The sequence below is a fragment of the Nuphar pumila genome, chromosome 16, assembly GCF_984573655.1.
Source record: "Nuphar pumila chromosome 16, dmNupPumi1.hap1.1, whole genome shotgun sequence".
Lineage (NCBI taxonomy): Eukaryota > Viridiplantae > Streptophyta > Magnoliopsida > Nymphaeales > Nymphaeaceae > Nuphar > Nuphar pumila.
In genome coordinates this window covers 78,295,082-78,318,194 of record NC_143264.1, presented here as the reverse complement: position 1 = coordinate 78,318,194, position 23,113 = coordinate 78,295,082, and the positions used below count along the sequence as shown (strand labels likewise).

At 40.4% G+C, this 23,113-nt stretch overlaps 1 protein-coding gene across 1 annotated transcript; it reads right to left on the bottom strand.

Annotated features, from left to right (window-relative positions):
* Nucleotides 1–5,319: 5,319 nt before the first annotated feature.
* On the bottom strand, nt 5,320–22,324 carry LOC149813731 (ankyrin repeat-containing protein At5g02620-like). Its single transcript, XM_089991330.1, has 3 exons — nt 20,837–22,324; nt 20,018–20,427; nt 5,320–6,473 (listed from the first exon to the last, which is right to left on the bottom strand). The coding sequence occupies exons 1-3, from the start codon at nt 21,321–21,323 to the stop codon at nt 5,592–5,594; spliced, it is 1,779 nt and encodes a 592-aa protein (XP_089847456.1). The 5' UTR covers nt 21,324–22,324; the 3' UTR covers nt 5,320–5,591.
* Between the last annotated feature and the right edge of the window lie 789 nt (nt 22,325–23,113).

The following is a 23,113-nucleotide window of genomic DNA, read 5'->3' as shown; positions in this document are numbered from 1 at the left end:
ATTATAACCTCCATCCTCGCCTCCATCCCCGACGGGAATGGATTTTAACCTCCACCCCCGCCTTCATCCCTGTTTCATGTCCTCCATCCTCGGTTCAAAGGGGGATGAGGCTGGGCGGGGATGAGGCTAGGAAAAGGGTACGTTCATCCCTGCCTCCATCCTCGAACGGGGATGGATTTTAACCTTAGTCCCCGCCTTCATCCCCGTTTCATACCCTTCATTCCCGATCCAAACGGGCGGGGCCCCACTTTTCCCCGATCCACTGCCATCCCTAGGCGTCAAGTTGAGCAGTATGAAATCTAGAAGTTACCTGATTAGGGATATTGACCCATTATGCTTTATAGATAACTAACCAGCTTAGAAAATTAAGGGTACGTTGATGGCTTGTCCAAGATACAACTGTACCAAGTTCAACTTTTGTTTCTATCCACCTCTGTTGTGTTCCAAATATCCGTTGGTTAATTATGTTGTACGGACAATTTGGACAGAAAAAAGTAAAAACAAGGTTTTAGATATAAAAACACTTATTGATTTACCATGCATTTACTAAAATAATTGTAAAAACAAACATTAAAATATAAAATCCTTAAAAATTTGCAAAGATCTTCAAACTGACATGTATTATAAACAAATGCTATTAAACTAAGTACATGTCAAGATTTAGCGCCTAAAAATTTTGCAAAAAAAGATTTAGCATTCATTCCTTAAAAAAAAAATGGCAAAAAACAGGTTTTAATTACAAAACCCTAATATCTAAGCATGCATTCACTCAATTTGTTGAATTAATAGGATTTAAAATGAAAAAAACTCTAAAAAAAAATGAGATTGAACAAACCCTAACCTGAAATTGGATTAGGGTTGAAACAATCGGATTGAACAACCAGAGGCAGAGATACGTTCATGCTTACAGAGGATCGGAGAGGGCAGAGAGAGGGTCATCAGAAGTCTGCCGCTCGTTGCGGAGCATTCATCATTGTGATCAGACAGTCATAACAGGGGAGCACCAAGGTCGGGGTGAAAGAGGCAACAAGAAACAACGGTGAGGCAACGAGAAAATGGTGAGGCAGTGAGAGAGGGGCATCGCTCGTCGAAGGCCGAAGGATGGCAATGAGAGCACTTGAGTCTGGTGTGAGAGAGGCAGCGAGAGAGAGAGAGTGGGGAGGGTGTGTGTGCTCAGGGGTGAGGCAACGAGACAAGGGGAGCGTCAGGGGTGAGGCAACAAGAGACGGTGGTCGCTCACCGGACGAATGGTGGTAGTCGGCCGTCGAGGTCGGGAGGGAGACAATGAGAGTAAGAGGGTTTGGGGAGAGAGACAGTGAGAACAGAAATCATCGGTGGGGGTAGGGGCAACTCATTCCATTTTTTTTGTTCCCTCCATCCCTGTTCTTTTCGTAATAGGGGGTGGAACTGAAATTACAAACAAATAAGAATGTGGCGGACACATTCCGCGCGTCCGCCGCATTTCGTACGTCCAATGCATTCAATGTTTGTTTCATCACCCTGTTCCCAGCACAAATCATGCAGGGACAGGGGATCAAACAAACCCTAAGGTCTTGCAAAGACAATTTGGTTCTCCTTTTTTGGGACATACTGAGAAAACTATGTCACTCGCCAGCTCATTGGTGTAAAAACCAGAGGTATTCCTTGCCCACTAGGAAGTCTTGGATAGGTTTCTCTTATGATGTGATTACCAACGCCACTGGCCAATGACCTAGGTTAGCTGGATCGTGATCTTCACCGTTACCATATTTGGGCAGTGTGCCATTGGGAATAAATGAAATTCTAGAAATGATAACTAAACCATGAATAAATTCAAGTAGAGATGCAAATGGGTTGGATCATGTATTGAGCTTTTGCAATTTTTGGTTGTACTAGATCAGTTTTCGATCCAACTCTGAACTGTTTGCACCCCCTAAATTCAAGTGACCCTTTCATGGAGAACGAAGAGAAAAAGAAAAATGAAATACTTAAGAGAACTATCTATATTCTAACCTTATATTTTAAACCTCTAGATTTTTCTACATAAGGGAAAACCCTTCCATCACCGACTGCATATTGGCCGGCCTCTAGTTGGTAAAACCCTTGAGGCCCCAGTTGCCCACCAGAGACTACACTCAGCTTAGACTTCCCATGAACTTGGTGACATTTACATGCCGCCCCTACCAGATGAGAGGAGCCCATGTGGGCTTAATTTAAATATTCTTGGCACATCAAGACATGTAGAAAAGTAGGTGGACATGCTAATTTAAAAGAAAAAGAAAAATCAAATGTTTGTATCTAGACATGCCCTAAATCCAAAATTATGGCCAAGTTGTGCCTTTTTATATTCAATTGAGTTTTTTTGAGTTCTTTTTAAGAATTGACAAAACCAGTCAAGTGCAGTGTCAGTGGAGTTTGTTAGTCTTTTGGGCTTGGCTCTGTCTAGAGAGATTGAATTGGTTGACTTAAAGTAACAATCACAGCTAAAAATCCAAAAGCTGCAATTGTTGGTCACAAAGTGAGTCTAGACCAACTTTCATTGAAGAGAGAAACATTCTCATATAAGAATCACAATAACTTCACTCAATTTGTATGATTGACAATGTTTGAATACACAGTTTCATGCCCTCAATCGTATGACAAGCTCATGCATAATTTTATGCATATTAGATACACGTTTTTATGCATGATTAGTCGCAAAAATATATTAATTACCCATATTTATCAACATTTTTGAGGGCATTGGTTAATTTTCAAAAAAGAGGAAAAATCACACAAAACAAAGTTCACTCGAGTATTTTTTAGTATTTGATTTCTTTTAGTAGCCTTCTTTTGAAAAGGTAGTTTTTGAAATTTTATAAAACTTAAATAGAGTTTTAGAAAATATAATTTTTAACCTAAATTTTTTTTAGTGTAAATAATCTCAATTAAGAGAGGGTAGGCGTCTTCCCTTTAAAAAAATGCTAGCCCTTCTCTCTCTTCTCTCTTCTCTTTCCCTCTCTCTACTGCCAGTTTCGTCCCCATCTCTTTTTCCTGCTTGATTTCATCCGTTCTTCTGATCGTACTTATCACCGACACCTCTTTCCTCGTCATTGGAGCGTGCGTTCCACTTCTTCTTCTCAACCACCTCATCGAAAGCGGCTGCAAAGTTTGTTTCTTCTCTCCCTTCTCTTTATTTGACTTGGAGGTAATTTACATTTATTTTAAGTTCATTGCATAATTTAGCATGGCATATCATATAATTTATTTTCTGTAATATTGTTTCATCTAGGATAGACGATTTTTTATTTGCTTTGCATCGTAGAGTAGTTTTGTTTATTTTATTTTCATCCAGTAATAATTTTTTTAGAATACACAGCATTTATATTTTTTTGGGCATATTCACGCAGGGTTGTTTGATCTTGCCAAACGCTGCATATATTTATTTGTTTCTGAAGAACACGGTCAGCAGATCACGTTTTTCCCGGTCTGCAAGAAACCAATGAACATGTTGCTGGAACAAATTTTTTATGCTGGAACAGACCGTGAGTCTGACCAGATCATGCTGTTCATGTGGAATCAATTCACCGTGATTTCTAGAATCACGTATTTTATCTTCGATCAGATTCACAAACTGCATGTTCTTCTTCTTGAAAAGTCGATCTATCATAACATGCGAAGATCTGATCGTGCACAGTGCTTTGGTAAGATCACACACAAGTGTGTGAACGGCAGGACACGTCGATCGTTGGAGCTAATCATGCAGACCACGCAGTTGGCTTGCATCTCATTCAGCGTGATTGTTGATTAAGTTTTGGTCTGAGCAACGTGATTTGTAAATCATGATTTTTTTTGTCCAGCGTTTTGGTTACTTAGTTCACACACCTCACCAGCTTGAACCAGATCACGCAGATCAAGCTGTTGACGTGAATCACGTAATCTAGCGTTATTGACGCTGGTCACTTTTTCGGCCTACTGATTTCATTCACAGCTGCGTTAATTAATTAAATTTGTTTTAAAACTTGTTGAGTAAGTAGTTTAGATTTTTTATTCTTTTTGTAATTAGTAGTTAGATTGTTTTCATGTTTTTCATAGTTAACCAATTAGTTCAATATTTCATCATTAGCTAATTAAATTCATTTTAATTATCTTTAGTTAATTAGTTTAGATTAGAGTGTTTTTATATTGCTTTGTGCAATCAGTTAGTTAGATTGTTCTAATATTTTCTAGTAGTTAATTTGTTAAGTTAGTATTTCATAGATAGTTAGATTTATTTTGATTCCTTTTTGTAGAATCTTTAAGTTGTTACATAGTTGGTTAGTTAGATGATTTTTACATAGTTATTCTAGTTTTTACTGATTTTGATTTTTATAACTAGTCTTCGTGTTTAAAAAATTGTTTGCTAAGTTTTCTTTTCTTTTGTTTTTGTCTTTGTGTCTTGTGTTTTACAGGTAAATATTCGTGTGTGCAAAAAGATCAATTTTCTTAGAGTCGTGCCAGTGCGAAGAAAAAGAAAGCTAAATCGTGAAGAAAAGAGTCCTGCAGATTTTTCTTTTCTTTATTTTTATTTTTTTAGGCCACAAGCTATTTGATTAAGTGGAGTTGTAATAATTCTTTTTATTTTTGTTTGAGCCCTCCACAGAGGGTAAAACATTTTATAAAGATTGTTTTTATGTGGGGTATAAAAGCTTTTTTAAACACGTTCCTCGTGTTCGACTTAGACTTTACCACTAGTGAACCGAAATTTTAATATTTGATGTGCGCTTTGCATAAACAATTTTTATTGAAAAACACTTTCACTAAAAGTTGCCTGAGTTATTATATTAAAGGCCAACTCGTCTGCTGACATTTGCACATTGCTTGTTTCTCCACCATTATTTCTGCTAGAGAACAAGTTTTTTGAGTTGAATAATGGAAAGGGATCCCAACTCCCAGCTTCTCTCGTAGCAGAATCACAACTTGCACTTTTATATGTTTCACTAAACTTGAGAAAATGCTATCATTGGGATTTGCAATCACACGAAGTTAAGAAAATCCAAGAATCACAGGATCTTGCAAACTTGCCCTTGAGCTTAGTGTAGACATTTGGCATGTTTATAAAATATCATAGAATCACTTGCAATAAAATCATCAAAGGCTTATGCCCTGTCATAATGAGTTGGCAGGTTGTCCCAGTGGTAAAGAAACAAACCCTTTCATGAGCCCCATCAACAGTCTCTTCTCAATGGTTTGGCCTGCCCGAATGCTGCACAAAAATACCATATATCAAAACTATCATGATGCAAGCACTTATTTATTTCTTTGCTAATTCAGAACTCTCAGTTCTCTTCAACCATAATTGTATTTTATGACCCAAACTCATATTATAAATTCTTCTTTTATTTCCTTGGATATTCTTCAGAACTTTAAAGATGAGTTCTCTTCCACAACATTACAAAACTCAGTGAAGGCTTTCCTACATCGTATGAACATTCTTATAGCCTCCAAATCCATCCTATTCAATGCTGGGCAACCTCAAATTTGGCAATGTACAACTCAAATCCTAAAGCCAATGCCCAGTTCAATACACTGTTGATGCCTCCATCTGCAAGGCAGAAGATCAACAAGCAGGAACTTCATGTCAAGATAAAAGCCTAAAGTGCATACATCCTCTTGTACTCACTGTTCAACAGCTCTGTATCTGAAACCACAGATATTGACCACGACCGAGACCGGCTTTCTGATGCTCGCTGTATATTACTCATGTTTGATTCCTCCATCCTGTGTTTGATAACACAGTAGGCCATGGAACCGATGGTGACCAACATAATTGAACCACCAATCACTGTCACAGACTCAGCCAACCACCAGGAATGCCGGCCAACAACAACATATGTGAGAGAGATGAAGGCTACAGATATGAGAAGACAAGCAATCCACATTAACTTGTTAATCACAAACATCAGCTGCTTCTTTGCCTTCTGCTCAATGACAACAATGGATGTCTGAGCAACGACGAGAGCCAAGGATATGAAGAGTGCCAGTGAATCAAATATAAGGAATACAATGAAAGCAGGCTGTCCAGCCACAAAAGCTTGTCCCAGTGAAAGATGTTTGCTATTGTCAGACTCAACATCAGCCGCTTCAGCAAATTGACCTGGTACAGTAAATATAGCAGCGAAAGCAATTGTTGCAATAAGAACTGCAACAATGGTGGCAGAGTTAATGGCGTTGTTGAGCCCCTCACCATGCATTTTCTTGAGACGCTTTGAGATTTTCTGGACCCGCATCCCTGTTTGGCGAGTCTGATGAATCTGTGAGTGGACCTCATGCTTTATGTCACTAACTGTCTGCTTAAGTTGTCTAGCAGCAGTGGGTGGATTTGAACTCTCCTTGGAAATTTTTGAGCCTCTTTCTATCAGAATAGCAGCAATATCTGCATTTGAATTTTTTTCAGCAATATCCAATGCAGTTTCACCAGCCTTGTTGACTGCGTTCAAGTTTAACCCCTCGGCTGGCAACAAAGCCGCTATTATCTGCAAGAGGAAACCATCCAGTAATGATGAATTATAAATCCCAAAAGGTAGAGGATGCAACAACAAACAAAATTCAGAACCCTATTAAGTAGGCATCTGCACATAATCACTAACAACTGATACAACTGCAGAACACTATTTTGTCCGTTGAACAAAAAGAGAAGAAAAAAGGAGCAGCACAAAACCTATAAGCACAAAAGGAAAAATAAAAATTGAAGTAAACAAAAAGTAAAACTGGATCTTCTCTTCCAGTATCCTGTAGGCATTGTACAAAAAAAAATACACTAGCATTGGTAAGATATGGACCGGACATTGACAGTCTACGACTTGCTGCATATCCTAATATGCAAGATACACTGTGGATATTCAGTAATCTTAGAGCTATATGTATATGTTAAATCACAACTTTCATATTACATAACAAGGGCAAGGTCCCAGTTACTGATGGTGAGACTGAGAAAATATCTTCATCAGCATATCTCAAAATTGAGTAAAGCAAGATAATCCCCATGAACATATAAAGGGCACTGTAGGGCCTAAAGGTTATGAAAAACCACAAAAAGTTCTAATAATTAGCAGTTCCTGTCCCACTGGCTAAGATTGAAGAAAACTGCAATGCAATACAATCTATAAGCCTATCATCACTATTGCCAATACTGCTATAGATACTGCAACGGAAACAGATTAGGGATAAAAATTAAGCTGTCAACAGCATATTTTCTTCCATAAACGGCTCTATCATAATAAGGCATTAGTATCACTACTTATACGAAATAAGGAGATGCAGTCCTTTTTGTTTGTGTTATTTCAAATACCACTGTTTGTTCCAATTGGTTCATATTCATAGGATATGAATGCTTTGAACCTCACCGAGGACATGGCATTGGATAGAAATGAATGGAGGAGAAGGATTCATGTGGAAGACCCAGAATGATTTTCTTTGTTGGTTCATATCGCCGACCCCAATTGTTTTGGGATGAAGGCGTAGTTGTTGTTTGTTCCAAGCATACAAACTGACTTCTGGCCATACTGCTTCTTTGCAAAGTGACTCCTGTTTCAATATTTTTTATTTGCATGGAAATCCCAGGTACATTATTATGAGATAGAAAAAGTTCACCTGCAATAATTGTCTCCAAGGTCACAATTATTACCAAAAACTCAGCAGATATCAAGTGTCTGATAAGCAAACACAACCTTCTTAAGAACTCTCTCTCTCTCTCTCTCTCTCTCTCTCTCTCTCTCTTGAGAGAGATTACATCGAACCATGCAGCCATTACAGGACAAACAACTGAGTCACTGACACATCATGACTTAACTTGCAAAGACAGATGCATCCTCCAAATAGTAGAAGCAGGGTGTATTCTTTGACTTTACCATGCATTCTATGTATGGTGCATCATAAAGAACGATACAATTAACATAATATCATAATTTCTTTTATACCACCAAAATTCAATCTCTTTCTGGTTAGTCTTTCATTTCCAACCATTTTCTCCATAAAATTTTCACCAAAATATGGTGATATTTTGTCCAAGGTTGTCTGTATAGAGTGCATTTTTCCACTCAAGTGGGTTAAAGTAAAAAATCCCTATTCTTTGAGTGTTTTTGGGGGAAGATGACATTGGAAGATCCGGCATGACAATGGGGCATTCAAGTAACGAGTGAAAACCGACTAAGAATCAAATGCAACTATTGCCAAAATAGTATTTCAGGTGGTATCTTTCGGTTGAAGCATTATTTAGCCGAGACACATCATAATGTTGTTGCATGCACATCAAGGAAATTGCTGGATGAAGTAAAATGGCAATGTCGGCAATTACTTGATGATTTGAGAAGAAAAAGACAAGAAAGAGAGATGAATGAGACAAAAATGGGGTATGTGAAACCCTGGAAGGATGTGTATTACGAAGATGAGCTCTCTACTTCTTATCCTACAGCCCATAGCATAAAATCAGAAGTAGAAAGTTCTGCAGCGAAAGGAAAATGTGTGGCTGGTGTCAGTAGTAGTGTCACGGGTACAAAAAAGAAGATGAGGAGAAAAAAGAAGAGCAGGAGGGAGTTCTTCGAGATGAGAATTAGGAAGTAGAGCTAAAGGTTCTATTAGGAGCTTTTCCCTCATAAGACTGCCCCTGTGTCGCAACCCGATATTTGTGTACTGCTATGACTCAACATTTAGTCGAGCAAGCAGATGTCATGGTTGAGAGATGGTTCTATGATACCTGCATTCCTTTCAATGCAGCAAATTCTTTTCATTTGCAGGACATGACAGATGCTATAACCGGTATCGGGCCTGGATATAAGATGTCTTTGTATCATGCTTTAATAGAAAAGATTTTAGATGCTGATATGGATGAAGTGAAAGTCTATTATAATGAGATGAAACAATCATGAAGAAAGACCGGGTGTAGTATCATGGTAGATGGGTGAACAGAAAGAAAATCGAGGATCTTGATAAATTTTCTTGTTTATTGCCCCAAAGGAATCATGTTTTTGAAATCAATTGATTTGTCTTATATGCCCAAGACAACAAATGTATTATTGAGGGTTTTTTACTAGGTTGTATAAGAGGTTCAACCTCAAAACATTGTACAGTTCATTACTGATAACGTAGCAAATTATAAGGTAATAGGTAAAGAATTAGAAAAAAAAATTGGGTCATTCTTTTGGACTCCATGTGCTGCCCGTTGCATAAACCTCATGCTTGAGGACATTGCCAACATGGATGAGGTATATTAGACAGTTGAATGCTGCTAAAAAACTACTAAATTTATTTACGATCATGCATGGACTTTGAGCCTAATGAGAAAGTACACTAGTGGTGCTGAGTTGATTCGTAGCGCAATTACTAGATTTGCTACAAATTTTTTGACAATGCAAAGTTTAGTAAAGAATAAAGTTGCACTATTTTTTTTTCATCAAATGAGTAATGCATATCCCCATGTAAAAAAAGAAAGAGAAATTGTAGACATTGTATTCAAAAGTAAATTTTGAGATTAATGCATAAAGTTATTGAGAATAAGTATATCTTTGGTGAATGTGCTTCAATTGGTTGATATGCTTTTAACAACACTGGTTGACAGTGAAGACAGACCACCCATGGGTTATCTCTATGAAGTCATGGATAAGGCAAAAGAGTCTATTAGAGATAATTTGAAGGAGAAGACAAAATTCTACGTACTTATATGGAACATCATTGATCATAGGTATACTAGGTGAACTATGCAACTTTATCAACCTCTTCATGCTGCACCATACTTTTTAAATCATACATTTAAATTTTCTCCTACTTTTAAAATGGACAGGAAAGTCAACAAGGGACTTTTGGATTGCATTGAAAGGTTGAACCCTGATTATAGCATTCAAGATGAAATTCATAAGGAAAGGAAAGCTTATAATAATGCATTGTATGATATGGAGAGACCTGCAACAGTGCAAAACTGTGTCACAATGCGTCCCAGGTAATTTATTTTATCTATTTCAATTTCAATTTTAAATTATTATTTAGTTATAATGTTTTATACAATTGTATATCTCTTATTGTCTTATAATTGATTTCTCATTTTCTTGTTTTTTTTTTCAGACATGTGGTGGGTCAGGTTTGAAAGTGATGTTTCAAATCTGAGAGCTTTTGTGATGCAAAGCAGGATGGACCCAGGTCCATACAGCCTGACCCAGGCAGCGGACCCGATTTGCATGAAGAGATTGAGGATCGGACCCATGCAGTGGATCCGATCCAGAACACGGTACTGAGACGTGGGGAAGTGGCACCACTGCGTACCTACTCCAGACGAGCATGAGGCACGTCGACCCGGACGACCTAGATCTAGCAAGAAGAAAGCCCAGATCCCGTCTCGGGCGCACGACTGCACTCGAGACCCGAATCCGCCAGCCAACTTTATAAAACCCTCTCCTAGGGATTTGTGCGGGAAGAACTTTGAAGATTAGCAGCATCCTCTCATTGTTTATTTTCAGAATTGTCTTTTCCTTCCAGTCGTGCCCCTTTTCCCTATTTTATTTTTATTTCATTGTTTGTTCCCTGTCATTCTACAATTATTTACATTGTTCATTGGATTTTATTATCGAATAAAAGTTTAAGGCCCATCATTCACGTTGGGCATTCTCTCCATGAGGGTCGTGCCTTCATCAATCAACAACAACAGCGTAACAGCCAATCCTCCTGACTGCATCAAATGGTATCAGAGCACCGGGTATCCTCCGTCGCCGGCAACATGCCTCCAGACGCGAGGAACGATTAGGTAACCGGAAAGGAGCAGGAGGACACCAACAGCGAGGGTCCAATGTCGCGTATGATGGAAATGATGACTCGAATGAAAGAAAATTTGTTGTGTGTCAACCAGGACGTGGCCAGCATGTCGAAACGACTCGATGGGGTTGAAACTCGGATTGTGATCATCGAGTTGCGGGTGGAACCACACACGGCGTCTACACAACAAATGGATATGGGAGTGGGCAACAGTGTTGTCGTCCTCGTCAAAGCTGCGACATTCGACCCAGTCCAACAAGCCCATCAGCCTGTCATGCCACCAAAAAACACTAGAAGGGAACTGTGCAGGGGTGCCAGTCACGTGACGCTCCAGCAGGGAGTACCGACCTTTGGCGCGACTGCCACTCGGGTGGGGGAAGAAGGGCCTCCCAGCGACAGCCTGGGTGCGCAGGCCTGGCACCGACCCACGCAGCAGAGGCTGCAGGCCGGGCACGACCTGCGTGACCCGAGCGTGATGCCGAATCAGGCAGCAGGCGTGCCAACACCAGCCCGAGCCGGAGTGGGTCTATCGACCTTCCCAGCGCCTGTGCGCGGGAACTCTGTCGCAACCCACTCGCAAGCTAGGGGGACTGATCCCCTGTGGATCGGGCCTAACCCCTCAGGGTCCGATCAAGAGCCCACCTTAATTGAGCCCAGACCCGGCTACTGAGGACCACCCTTTGGGTTCCCGGGAGCGGGTCCGCGCCTAACAGCCCAATACCCGGCCTATCCGGTTGAGCTCGGTTCGCAGTTTGCTCCGAATCCGACCCAACCCGTTACTTTTGAACTCCAAAATGGATCCTACACCGACCCAAACCTATATCAGACCCGGACGGAGCTCCAACTTGATTTTGAGCCGGGTCAAAACTAGACCCATAACCATATGGATCGTGGATCGAGTTCAAACCAAGCCTTTTATCCCCACAACTCGATCCCCGATCCAACCTACTCAAATCTAGGTCCGACGAGTAGTTTAGGATTAGGCCCGATTCATATCCCGTCAGGCGAATCACCCCAGTTCTATACCAACCCGACCCGAACCAACCCATTAACCCTCTCCCGATCCAAAACCCAATACCTCACCCGATCCAACACCACTATCATAACCCAAACCCGTATTACCCAATTCCTACTCACTTAAAGCCCGAGAGTCCGAGACCCAACAAACCCGTCTACCTTTAGTAGGACCTCCTCACATACCGGTGCAACGCCAGCCACAGATGGCCCCCACCCGTGGGCAAGCCAGACCGCGGCAGAATAAGCAGGGACCGACGTGACTTGAGCGCCAACCACACCTCGGTGGAGTTCGTCAGCACCAGCAGCCAGGCGAGCAATACCGCGTGGAGGGCGATGAAGCAGTATGGGACGACGACGCTTTCTTGTATGAATATCCCGCAGGAATGGTGGAGACTCGTCAGCAGAGAGCACCAAAGCACTCCTCCACTTACGGGGTAAAGCTGGACCTTCCGAAATTCGTCGGATGATTTGATGCGGAGCAATTCTTCGATTGGTCCTATGTCGTACAGTTTTTCTTTGACTACCACACTGTTGCTGAGCACCGTCGTGTCTCTCAAGCGTCCACTTGGTTGAGAGGCCTAGTGCAGATATGGTGGGTTGAGCTGTAAAAGTCAAGGAAGCGACAAGGACATACAGACATGGGAGGAGATGCAATCAAAGTTCGTGCCTTCAGACCATGTCGAGAGAGCCTACAAGGAGTACTTGACCCTGCGTCAAGGCACCCGAACTGTGGCGGAGTACACTACTGAGTTTCATCGTCTATCCCTGCGAGTGCAAGTCGAGGAGACCACCCGCTAGCAGGTCACGCGATATATTTCTGGTCTCTGTCCTGCTATTTCTGACAATTTTAGTTGTATCACAGTTGAGACATTAGATCAGGCAAACAGTTATGCCATGAACGTCGAGGAAAAGTTGAACCCGTAGTGAACAGTCCAGTCGGCCTAAGTCGAGTTTCCCAACCAGGGGAGCAAGCTCCCCTCGGAAGGAGGACTCAAAGTTACTCCTTGAGCAGACCCTAGCAAACCTGACCTGTCCAGACCCACATACAATACCCGGTCCAAAGCCAAACCTAGTGAGCCTACCATCCGTTGTTTTAGGTGTCAGAAATTAGGACATGTCGCGTCTAAGTGCCCCACTGTGGGCAAGAATACCCATCTCGTCGAGAGTATTGTGGAGTCAGCATCCGAGAGTGAGAGTGAGTCGTTGGTCGAGGACGAGGATGAGAGGGAAGTCGTAGAGTTCGACGGCAACGTCAAAAATTTATTGTCCATCCGTCATGTTTTGACCGCACCCCGTGAGTCGACCCCTGCAAAATGGTTGCAGAATAACATTTTTAGAACCCGGTGCAACTGTGAGGGTCACGCGTGTGATGTTATTATCGACACCGATGCTTGTGAGAATATGGTGTCCAAGAGCATTGTGTCTACTTTGAAACTGAAAACCGAGAAATTGTCCCACCCATACAAGATGACGTGGTTCAAGAAAGAAAACGAGGTTCCCATCACCCAGCGTTGTTTAGTTCGGTTCTCTATGGGGGAGCATTACCACGATGAGGTGCGGTGTGATGTAGCCCCTATGAGTGTGTGTCACATCCTTTTGAGTCGTCCTTGGCAGTTTGATCGCAAGACCATTCATGATGGCCGTAGGAACACGTACTCGTTCGTATTTAAGGGTCATAAGATAGTCCTCCCCATCAAGGAGACGAGGTTCCCCATAGATAAGCCTGAGCGAGTTCCCCGGCTTGCAGGCCTATCCTACCGGTCTTTCTTGAGCCATTATTAGGAGGATGGTTATTGTTATGCCTGGTGGCTAAGCCATCGACGAGTATATCCTTACCAGTTCCTATGGACATCGCGCCCCTTGTTAAGGAGTTTAGCGACATTATGCCAGATGACCTTCCTTCCACACGTGTTGTGCAGCATGTTATTGATTTCGTGTCGGGGTCGAGTCTCCCTAATCTCCCCGCGTATCGCATGAACCCATCCGAACATGCCGAGTTGTTGAGGCAGGTCCAGGAGTTACTGCAAAAGGGCTTTATTCGTGAGAGTGTGAGCCCTTGCGCAGTACCCGCCCTGCTCACCCCTAAGAAAGATGGGTCCATGGGCATGTGTGTAGACAATCGAGCGATAAATCACATCACTGTCAAATACCGCTTTCCCATCCCTCGCTTGGATGATATGTTTGATATGTTGGCCGGTGCTTCCATTTTCTCCAAAATCGATTTAAAAAGCGGATATCACCAGATTCATATCCAAGAGGGGGATGAGTGAAAGACAACATTCAAGACACGTGATGGGTTGTATGAGTGGTTAGTCATGCCATTTGGGTTATCTAATGCCCCAAGTACTTTCATGAATATGATGACCCAAGTGTTGCGTCCTTGTATAGGGAAGTTTGTCGTTGTATACTTTGATGATATTTTGATTTATAGTTCGTCTTTGGCTGATCATTTGAGTCACCTGCGTCAGGTCTTAGAGATTTTGAGGAGAGAAAAATTGTATGTCAATGCAAAAAAGTGCGAGTTCATGACGTCCAGTGTCGTGTTCTTAGGTTTTATTATGTCATCTGATGGAGTTAAGGCAGATCCCGCGAAAGTTCGTGCGATTGTTGATTGGCCCACCCCAAAAACTATAGGAGAGATTCATAGTTTCCACGGGTTAGCCACTTTTTACCGATGTTTCATGAGAAACTTCAGCACCCTCATGCCCCCCATCATGGAGTGCCTAAAGGGTACTAGACTACTAGTTTCTATTGGACACCTGTGGCGGGAAAGGCCTTTAAGATCATCAAAGAGAAAATGACTAGTGCCCCCTGTTTTAGCCCTTCCTAATTTTAGTGCAGTCTTTGAGGTTGAGTGCGATGCCTCTAAAGTGGGAATTAGCGCAGTCTTGAGTCAGAACCGTAGACCGATTGCCTTCTTTAGTGAGAAGCTGACCCAGGCCAGGTGCCAGTATTTCACTTATGACGTTGAGTTTTATGCCATGGTACAAGCCCTTCGTTATTCGAGACATTATTTTATTTATAAGGAGTTTGTCTTGTACACGGATCATGAGGCTTTGAAGTATTTGAATAGTCAAAAGAAGTTGAGTGTTCGTCATGCCAAGTGGATCGGTTTCTTGCAAGAGTACACCTTCACGATTCGCCATCAATTTGGTACTCTGAACAAGGTAGTTGATGCCCTTAGCAGAAAAAACAACCTTCTGATGACTATGTCAGTGCAGGTCATTGGGTTCGAGCAGTGTAAGGAGTTATACCCGACGGATCCGAATTTCCAGCAAGTCTGGGAAGGGTGCCACTCCTCTGACCACACGATCGACCCACGATTTAGTATACATAACAGTTACCTCTTTCGCGGTAACAAGTTATGTGTGCCTGACTTGTCTCTGAGACTTCAGCTGATTTTCGAGTTACATGAAGGGAGACTAGCTGGGTATTTTGGCCATGATAAGACGTTCGCTCTATTAGATGAACGCTATTTTTGGCTCAAAATACACAAAGATGTTGTCAAGTTTATTCAAAGTTGTCGAGTGTGTCAAGTGTCTAACGGTCATCATCAGAATAGTGGTCTTTATACTCTATTACCCATCTCGAAGCATCCCTGGGAGCATGTGTCCATGGATTTTATTGTAGGTCTGCCCAAAACCCCGCATCGTATTGATTCCATTTTAGTCGTCTTTGACCGGTTCTCCAAAATGGCTATTTTTGTCTCGTGCAAGCGAACCACTGATGCCTCATTAGTCACCTCATACTACTTCAAATACATGGCCCGCTTTTATGGGTTACCCACACGATCACCTCAGATCGTGACATTTTTGGAAATCGTTATGGGCCCTGTTGAGGACAAAGTTCAGTTCAGTAGTGCTTACCACCCTCAAACAGATGGCCAAACCGAAGTTGTCAACCGCACCTTAGGAAACCTGTTGCGGAGTCTAGTAGGGGAGAACGTCAAAACTTGGGACCTAGTTTTGCCTCAAGCCGAGTTCACATATAACAGCTCCATCAATCGGTCTACAGGCAAATCTCTGTTCCAAGTGGTTTATGATCGGTCGCCCACCCATGTAATAGACCTAGCACCTGTATCTAGCATTCCAGACCCAGACCCAGTCTCAGACGCATTTGATGCCATCAAGTACATGCGTGATATCCACAGACTGGTTCAAACCAAACTTGTTGAGAGCTACGAAGCCTATAAGATTTTCGTAGACCAAGGTCGTCGTGATGTCCAATTTCAAGTCGGTCAGTTAGTATGGGTTTACTTGCGTCCTAAGCGTTTTCCAGTAGGTACCAATGGCAAGTTGAGTCCTAAGACGTACGACCCATTCAAGATTCTTCGGCGATTGAGCCCGAATGCCTACCTCCTTGAGCTGCCCAATGTTTGGCATATTTCGTCTATTTTCAATGTGTCTGATCTTTATGATTACTGTGGAGACAACAAGTCGTCAGAGCCGACTTCTTCCCAACCAGGGGAGAATGATGCAGAGCAGGATGGACCCAGGTCCATACAGCCTGACCCAGGCAGCGGACCTGATTTGCATGAAGGGACTGAGGATCAGACCCATGAAGTGGATCCGATCCAGAACACGATACCGAGACATGGGGAAGTGGCACCCCTGCATACCTACTCCAGACGAGCACGAGGCACGCCGACCCAGACGACCCAGCAGGAAGAAAGCCAGGATCCCGTCTCGGGCCCACGACTGGACCCGAGACCCGGATCCGCCAGCCAACTTTATAAAACCCTCTCCTAGGGTTTTGTGCAGGAAGAACTTTGAAGATTAGCAACAGCCTCTCTTTGTTTATTTTCAGAATTGTCTTTTCCTTCCAGCCGTGCCCCTTTTCCCTATTTTATTTTCATTTCATTGTTTGTTCCCTGTCATTCTCCAGTTATTTACATTGTTCATTGGATTTTATTATCAAATAAAGTTTAAGGCCCATCATTCACGTTGGGCATTCTCTCCTTTTCTGCACAACGCACGACTGTGAGGGTCGTGCCTTCATCAGTCGAGAACAACAACATAACAGCCAATCCTCCTGACAACATCATTTTGTCATTCACATGCTAAGCCAAACATGCCAAACATGTAGTGCAAGTGGATGTGAGAGAAACCGGAGTGTCTTCGAGAAAATCCATACCAAAAGAAGAAACAGATTGAAGCACAAAAGGCTCAATGACCTCATCTACATTCACTACAACTTACGACTGATGCAGAGGTATATAAAATCGTAAATTTTATTTGTCATTTTCATTCAAAACTCAACTAATTTTAATTTTTTCATGTCATCTTTTTAGACAAATCGAAAAGTTATCAGCAAGGAGGCACAAAAAGCAATTCAATCCCATCAGTTTGGAACATTTTGATAAATTGGATGCATGGGTTGAAGAAGAAGCAGACGTTCTTTTGAATGAAGATGACATTCAATGGATTAACATGGACGGACAACAAGAGGTAGATGATAAAGACTCCGCGTATCTTGGGAACGATGTAGATGTCGAACAAAGAAGATAATGAAGATGATTATGATTATTGATGTATCATGCATTCATGTTTTATTAAAAAACCTGCTCTTGTGAAATATTTTTGTTTAAATAATATGAAAGTATGACTCTTGTGGTACGTAATAGAGACATAAATGCTTCAAAATATGATTTTATTTATGTAGTTTGTGCAATTCATCATTATTTCATGTGATATGACTTTTTTAGAATTCTTCTTGAAATCTTCTGATTTTTCTTGATTTTTTTTGGATTTTTTTGAATTTTTTATTAAAAAATTATGATACGATACGGTGTTACTATTGGGTCGACCGATACGGGTAACTATACGCTACTTACAACCTTGATTTTGACTATTTGCATAAACACCAGGCAAGCCTATTCATGCTCAAAAGTATTTACAACATACCTATGAATGATTATTTTCTTGATTTCAACCACAAACACAGTAAGTAGATGCCAAGTTGATTGGAGGCAGCAGAGGGCTCCCCCCCAACTCACTGATCACATTAAAGGAAGCTTGACCTATAAATTCATGTAAAAGGATAAGTTTGTACTTTGTACACTTATTTTTTGAGGCTTCATTGTAGATTTCCTGGATTTCTTTCCATATTTTGGTCATTTCAGTAAGGTTTCAATTTCACCTTCTGTACATTGCATAATTTAATACTCTTAATTATTGCACATACTTGCAAAAGCAACCCTTTAAGTGTCATGTTTCTATCCCATTTACTAGTTTTTCAAAAATTACAAATAAAAATTGGTGGTGAAAACCAAGAGAACTATAATATATTTTTCGAGGCTTCATGGTAGATTTCCTGGATTTCTTTTCATATTCAGTAAGGTTTCAATTTCACCCTCTGTACATTGCATAATTTAATACTCTTAATTATTGCACGTACTTGCAAAAGCAACCCTTTAAGTGCCATTATGTTTCTATCCCATTTACTAGTTTTTCAAAAATTACAAATGAAAATTGGTTGTGAAAACCAAGAGAACTATAATATACACTGGAATGTTATGAACCACTTAAAAGTACAAAAGTTCAGAAGGTTCTAGATTTTATTCTTGAAGAGAAGGACAAAAAAAGATTTATTATTTTAAAAAATCATCTAGCAGGTTACAATGATTATGTCATTGGATGTAGAACAATCCCCCCAAAGGTACCCACAGACATAAATCTGCGGTTGAAGGATGAAAAAAACAAGAATTCTGGGAGTTCTGGATGGATAAGAAATTGATGAATCTGTTCAAATGAAGAGATTGTGGAATAGATGAGATGATGAAGATATGGTAGGGAAAATATGTTGAAAATTGAATAGGAGTTATCATGATACAGTAATAATAAGGCAACAATACCTCCATTGCCAAAACTTGAAAAAAAAAGTCTTTATATAATTTTTCCTTTACCCTATTTGTGGTGAAAAATCCTCTTTATGTAACATTTTTATTTATCTTATCTGGGGTGGTATTTTGAGAAAACACAACTCGGGATACACCTTTATCAATAAATTCTCGTGATCAAGTATCAGCAGCATGGTTTTAATTTTTAAATAAACACTTTGCCTCCCTGAGTGCCCTTTGGAGAAGAGTTGGAGTGCTAGCAATCAATATTTAATGCTCTGTGGATTCAACATCAACATTTGTAAGTATACAAAATATTCAAGCACAAATTCTTGACAGATGACCCAAGGGATACAAGCCCCAAAAAATGGAATTTAAATGAATAAATAAGGATAGAGTATGTCACAAACACGTTCTCTCCTCTAAGGAACACAAGCCTCTCAAAATGGAATTTCAAATCAATAAATAGGGGATAAAGCATGTCACAAACAGGTTACAGATAAATTTGTGTTTTTTGTAGACATTGTGGAAACATGGATTTAGAATCTCCCTTGATTAATAGGAATTAACAATTATCTGTTCTTCAAAAGCCACTATCAAAACAAGAGGGAAATGAAGGTCATATACATGTTAATAGGTACAAGATAACGTCTTAAATCTATACAAAGAGTGGAAAACCTACTATACAGTCAGGGCATACACATGACCATGCCCGTGAGCATGCAGTGACAGAGGACCAATGCAGTCAAAAGCAAGGAGTTCATATCAGTGATTGTGAAACTTTGCTCAAGGTACACAAGAAGAAACATGAAACAAAGACCAGAGCAAGGGAAGCAAAATTTAATATGCAAAGGTGAAAGGCCTAGATGTAGACATTGACAATGCTGATTCCACTTGATAACATGAAACAGTGGTAATACACCAACATCAAATTGAAAGACCTGACATAGCTTCAAGCCTTCAACTGACATCAAGCCAAAAAGATTTCAGTCACAGTAATACAAAATGGCCAAAGAAAGCAATACTGTTTTTCAACCAGAAAATAGAAATGTCTCATGTTAACTCACAAGGAATAGATACCATGCTTACACTTCCAAAGGCCTGACATAGCTTCAACTGACATCAAGCCAAAAAGATTTCAGTCACAGTAATGCAATATGGCCGAAGAAAGCAATACTGCTTTTCAACCAGAAAATAGAAATGTCTCTACATGTTAACTCACAAGGAATAGATACCATGCGTACACCCACTGCATACATCAGGAGAAGACAAAGATTATGTATTCTATGGAAATAAGATGGTATATTACATCAACAATTGGAACAACTATGCACAGGACAATGTTAAAAACAATTGATAGAAAAGAGAAGACAAAATTTCTTTGGATTCTATAAAGCCTGCAGAAGGAAACACTATAATGTATACCTGGAGGCGCCCCTTGCTCGTTGCAATATGAAGAGCTGTGTTTCCCTTGTTGTCCTCCAATCTGATTACTGTTGGGTCAGGCCTGAGCAATTCCTGCACCACCTCAACATCTTGCCCTTTAACAGCCATGTGCAATGCAGTCTGTCCCTTTTTATCGGTCCTAAGACAAAAACTTGGATCATTGGTTAGAAGGGCTCTCACTACTGCTACGTGCCCCTTTCTTGCAGAGGAATGAAGGGCAGTCTTTCCGTTGCTCTTCGCTATCTTGGCCAAGCTAGCATCTGTCGCTAGGAGAAGATTCACAACATGAATATGGCCCAGATAAGCAGCAGAGTGCAATGCTGTTGAATTTGATGGGTCTGTAGTCATAGCTAGTTCAGGGAAAGGACGAAGTAGCTCTTTCAAGACATCTGAAAGACCCCAAAAAGGAACAATTTAAGGGAAGAAGAAGAGTAAAACAGAATATTTGGAACCAAATTCAGCTTCAAATTGATTAGAAATGATAGATGGAAGCGATATAGGGAGATTTTCTTCAGAATCATCAAAATCAGAACTGAAACAAAGCAGGAGAATTCAGAAACATATCTATATGGTTAGATCATTCGCAAGAATTATCATTTCCCTTCAGAAAGATGAGTTACCATAATTCACATAATCTTGATCTGTGCATGTTCTTCTCTAGGACAAATCATTATGGATCATGCGTGAAATTTATGCCAAATCAATCACTTTAAAGCATCAGATTACGCACAATTCAACAATCCTACAAAAACTTAAAAAAGATTCAACCCAGCGGATTTTCAAAAGATGATTGATTACCAACATGGCCCTGCTTTGCCGCAACATGAAACGAGTCAATACCATTCCTGGCCTTGACAGAAGCGGTTTCGACATCGCAGACCTTCAAAAGCTCAGCAACGACGTGAGCATGGCCGTTCTCCGCAGCGACGTAAAGCGGGATCTCACCACCTTGGTTCTCCTTGGAGAGCAATGCTTTAAGGCCATCTCCCTCTGATTCACGGATGATCTCTTGAACCCGCAACAGGTCCCCAGCTCTACAAGCCGAATGCAAAGGAGTATCACCCCTCTTCATTGATAATTCTCTTTTGCCCTTCTTGTCAGGGAAACTAAGCTGCCTTGCATTTGACAATTCTCTGGTGAGCTTCCTTTCATGGAAACTAAGCTGCCTTGTATTTGGTAATTCTCTGGTGATCTTCCTTTCATGGAAACTAAGCTGCCTTGCAGTTAATAATTCTCTGGTGCTCTTTCTTTCATGAAAACTAAGCTGCCTTGAGGTTGATGCCATAGAACCAGATGGGTAAAAAGGAACAGTGGAAAAGGAAAACCTTTCGGGGGCTTCTATAATATATCCCAGTTTCAAAGGAAGATAGAAACTAAAGACCCAGAATAAGAAGAAAGAAAAACTCTGACCCAAAAGATAACACCCAATTTCTAGTTCGTCTTTTACAATCAAAACCCATGTGCCATGTTTATCAAATTTTAAGAGGCCTAATTCCTCTCTTTGGCATAAAAAAACAAAAGAGAAACAAAAACAGAAAAAAATTGGGAGTCCCAACAACAGGATAAGAAAAAAAAACTGCTCTCTTGAAGAGCCTTCAAAATACAATTATGCTCCTCAATAATAAAAGCCCTAGTTTAACAATCAACACCCTTACATACGTTCAGAAAGCCACCATGGTTTCTCAACAAACCAATCAACCTGTCCTTATTATCTTTACCAATCATGGCAGCTCAAAGTCTGAAATCAAAACCAGGGATAAAACCAAACAAGAAAAAGAAAATACTGGGTTTTCTATCCTTTTTCCTTTTTCCTGAATAAAGATTTTAAAAGATCCTGAACCACAGAAGCCCCCAAAAGAAAGAAAGCAACCCACAAACTGAATTCTGAGTCAGAGAACTCCCCGCTTCCTCTTAGGATGCGAAAACCAACATTTTTTACTTTCAATCCTTTGGGTCTCTAAAAGCCAACAGAAGAGGTTTTACAAGTTGGGTAATAAGAATTTCTTGAGAATATAAAACAGGGTTTTGACGGCCGTTTTGGGGGACAAGAAGAGCTTTTCATAAGCTTTGAGGAATGCAAGGCACCCGTGAAAAAGCCAAAATGTAGGCAGAGAGGGGATGCATGCTCCCACCACTAGAAGAAGCACAAAGGGATGGATTATTTAATTGAATTAATTAAAATGCAAAAGAGATAATAGCAAAAAGTAAAGATGGTGGGATGAGAGAGAGAGAGAGAGAGAGAGAGAGAGCTCTCCATCCAACACCATGATTGGACTGCTTCGGCACAATTTTTCAGAGCCAATGAACGCGTCTCCAATGAAGGGCTGAAAATGGAAAGCAGAATCCGTGGTGGTTGAGTCGTTCATCGCGTAGATGAACGGCTAGTAAGGGAGATTGACGTCACACCATAAGGAGCACGTCAGAAAAAAAAGGCTAAAATTGTGAGGGATGTGATGAAATGGGGAGCCAATAAGAGAGGGTGGGCAAAAGGGTTTCTGACATCAGGTGGCAGTCGCTGTCTCAAAATATTCGTGATATTTTTTAAAAGAATTCAATTTTATTTCAAAACAATAATTTTAATATTAACACGATAAGAACCTTTTTCTAATATTTTTTATTTTCTATGAATGTACACTTTTAAGTAAGACTTCATACATTCTATATTTTGTATGTGCCAACATTAAACAAATCCCAGTTCTTACACAAACATTTCTTAGCCAAAGTTTTTTTGAGATAAGTGACAGTTTTTACTTTTTTTTAAAAAATCTCTCAAAAACTTAATTTTTTCAAGTAATTCTAATATATTTTTTTGTTTTTTCATTACTACTTGTCCATTCATTAAATACAAAAAATACTTATATATTCATTCAATAATAAAGCCGATGATTCTTTAACTAAACTCTTGCTTTAGCCTTCAATAATTACATTTTCCATAACTTCAACATTTACAATTGAAACATTGCAGAAAATATCACTTACAAAGCAATTAAAAATATATATTTAATATATAATCACTAAATAAATAATAAAATATATAATTAAAATATAAAACTCTTAAAATCTAAATCATATATA

Bases quoted from the DNA above. Each gene is read 5' to 3' on its own strand.
- LOC149813731 (XM_089991330.1), bottom strand. From the start codon at position 21,323: ATGGCATCAACCTCAAGGCAGCTTAGTTTTCATGAAAGAAAGAGCACC. The intron at 20,428-20,836 runs GTAATCAATCAT...GGGGTCTTTCAG, and splicing joins GGCAAAGCAGGGCCATGTTG to ATGTCTTGAAAGAGCTACTT. The intron at 6,474-20,017 runs GTATACATTATA...TTCCTCTTGCAG, and splicing joins CGAGCAAGGGGCGCCTCCAG to ATAATAGCGGCTTTGTTGCC.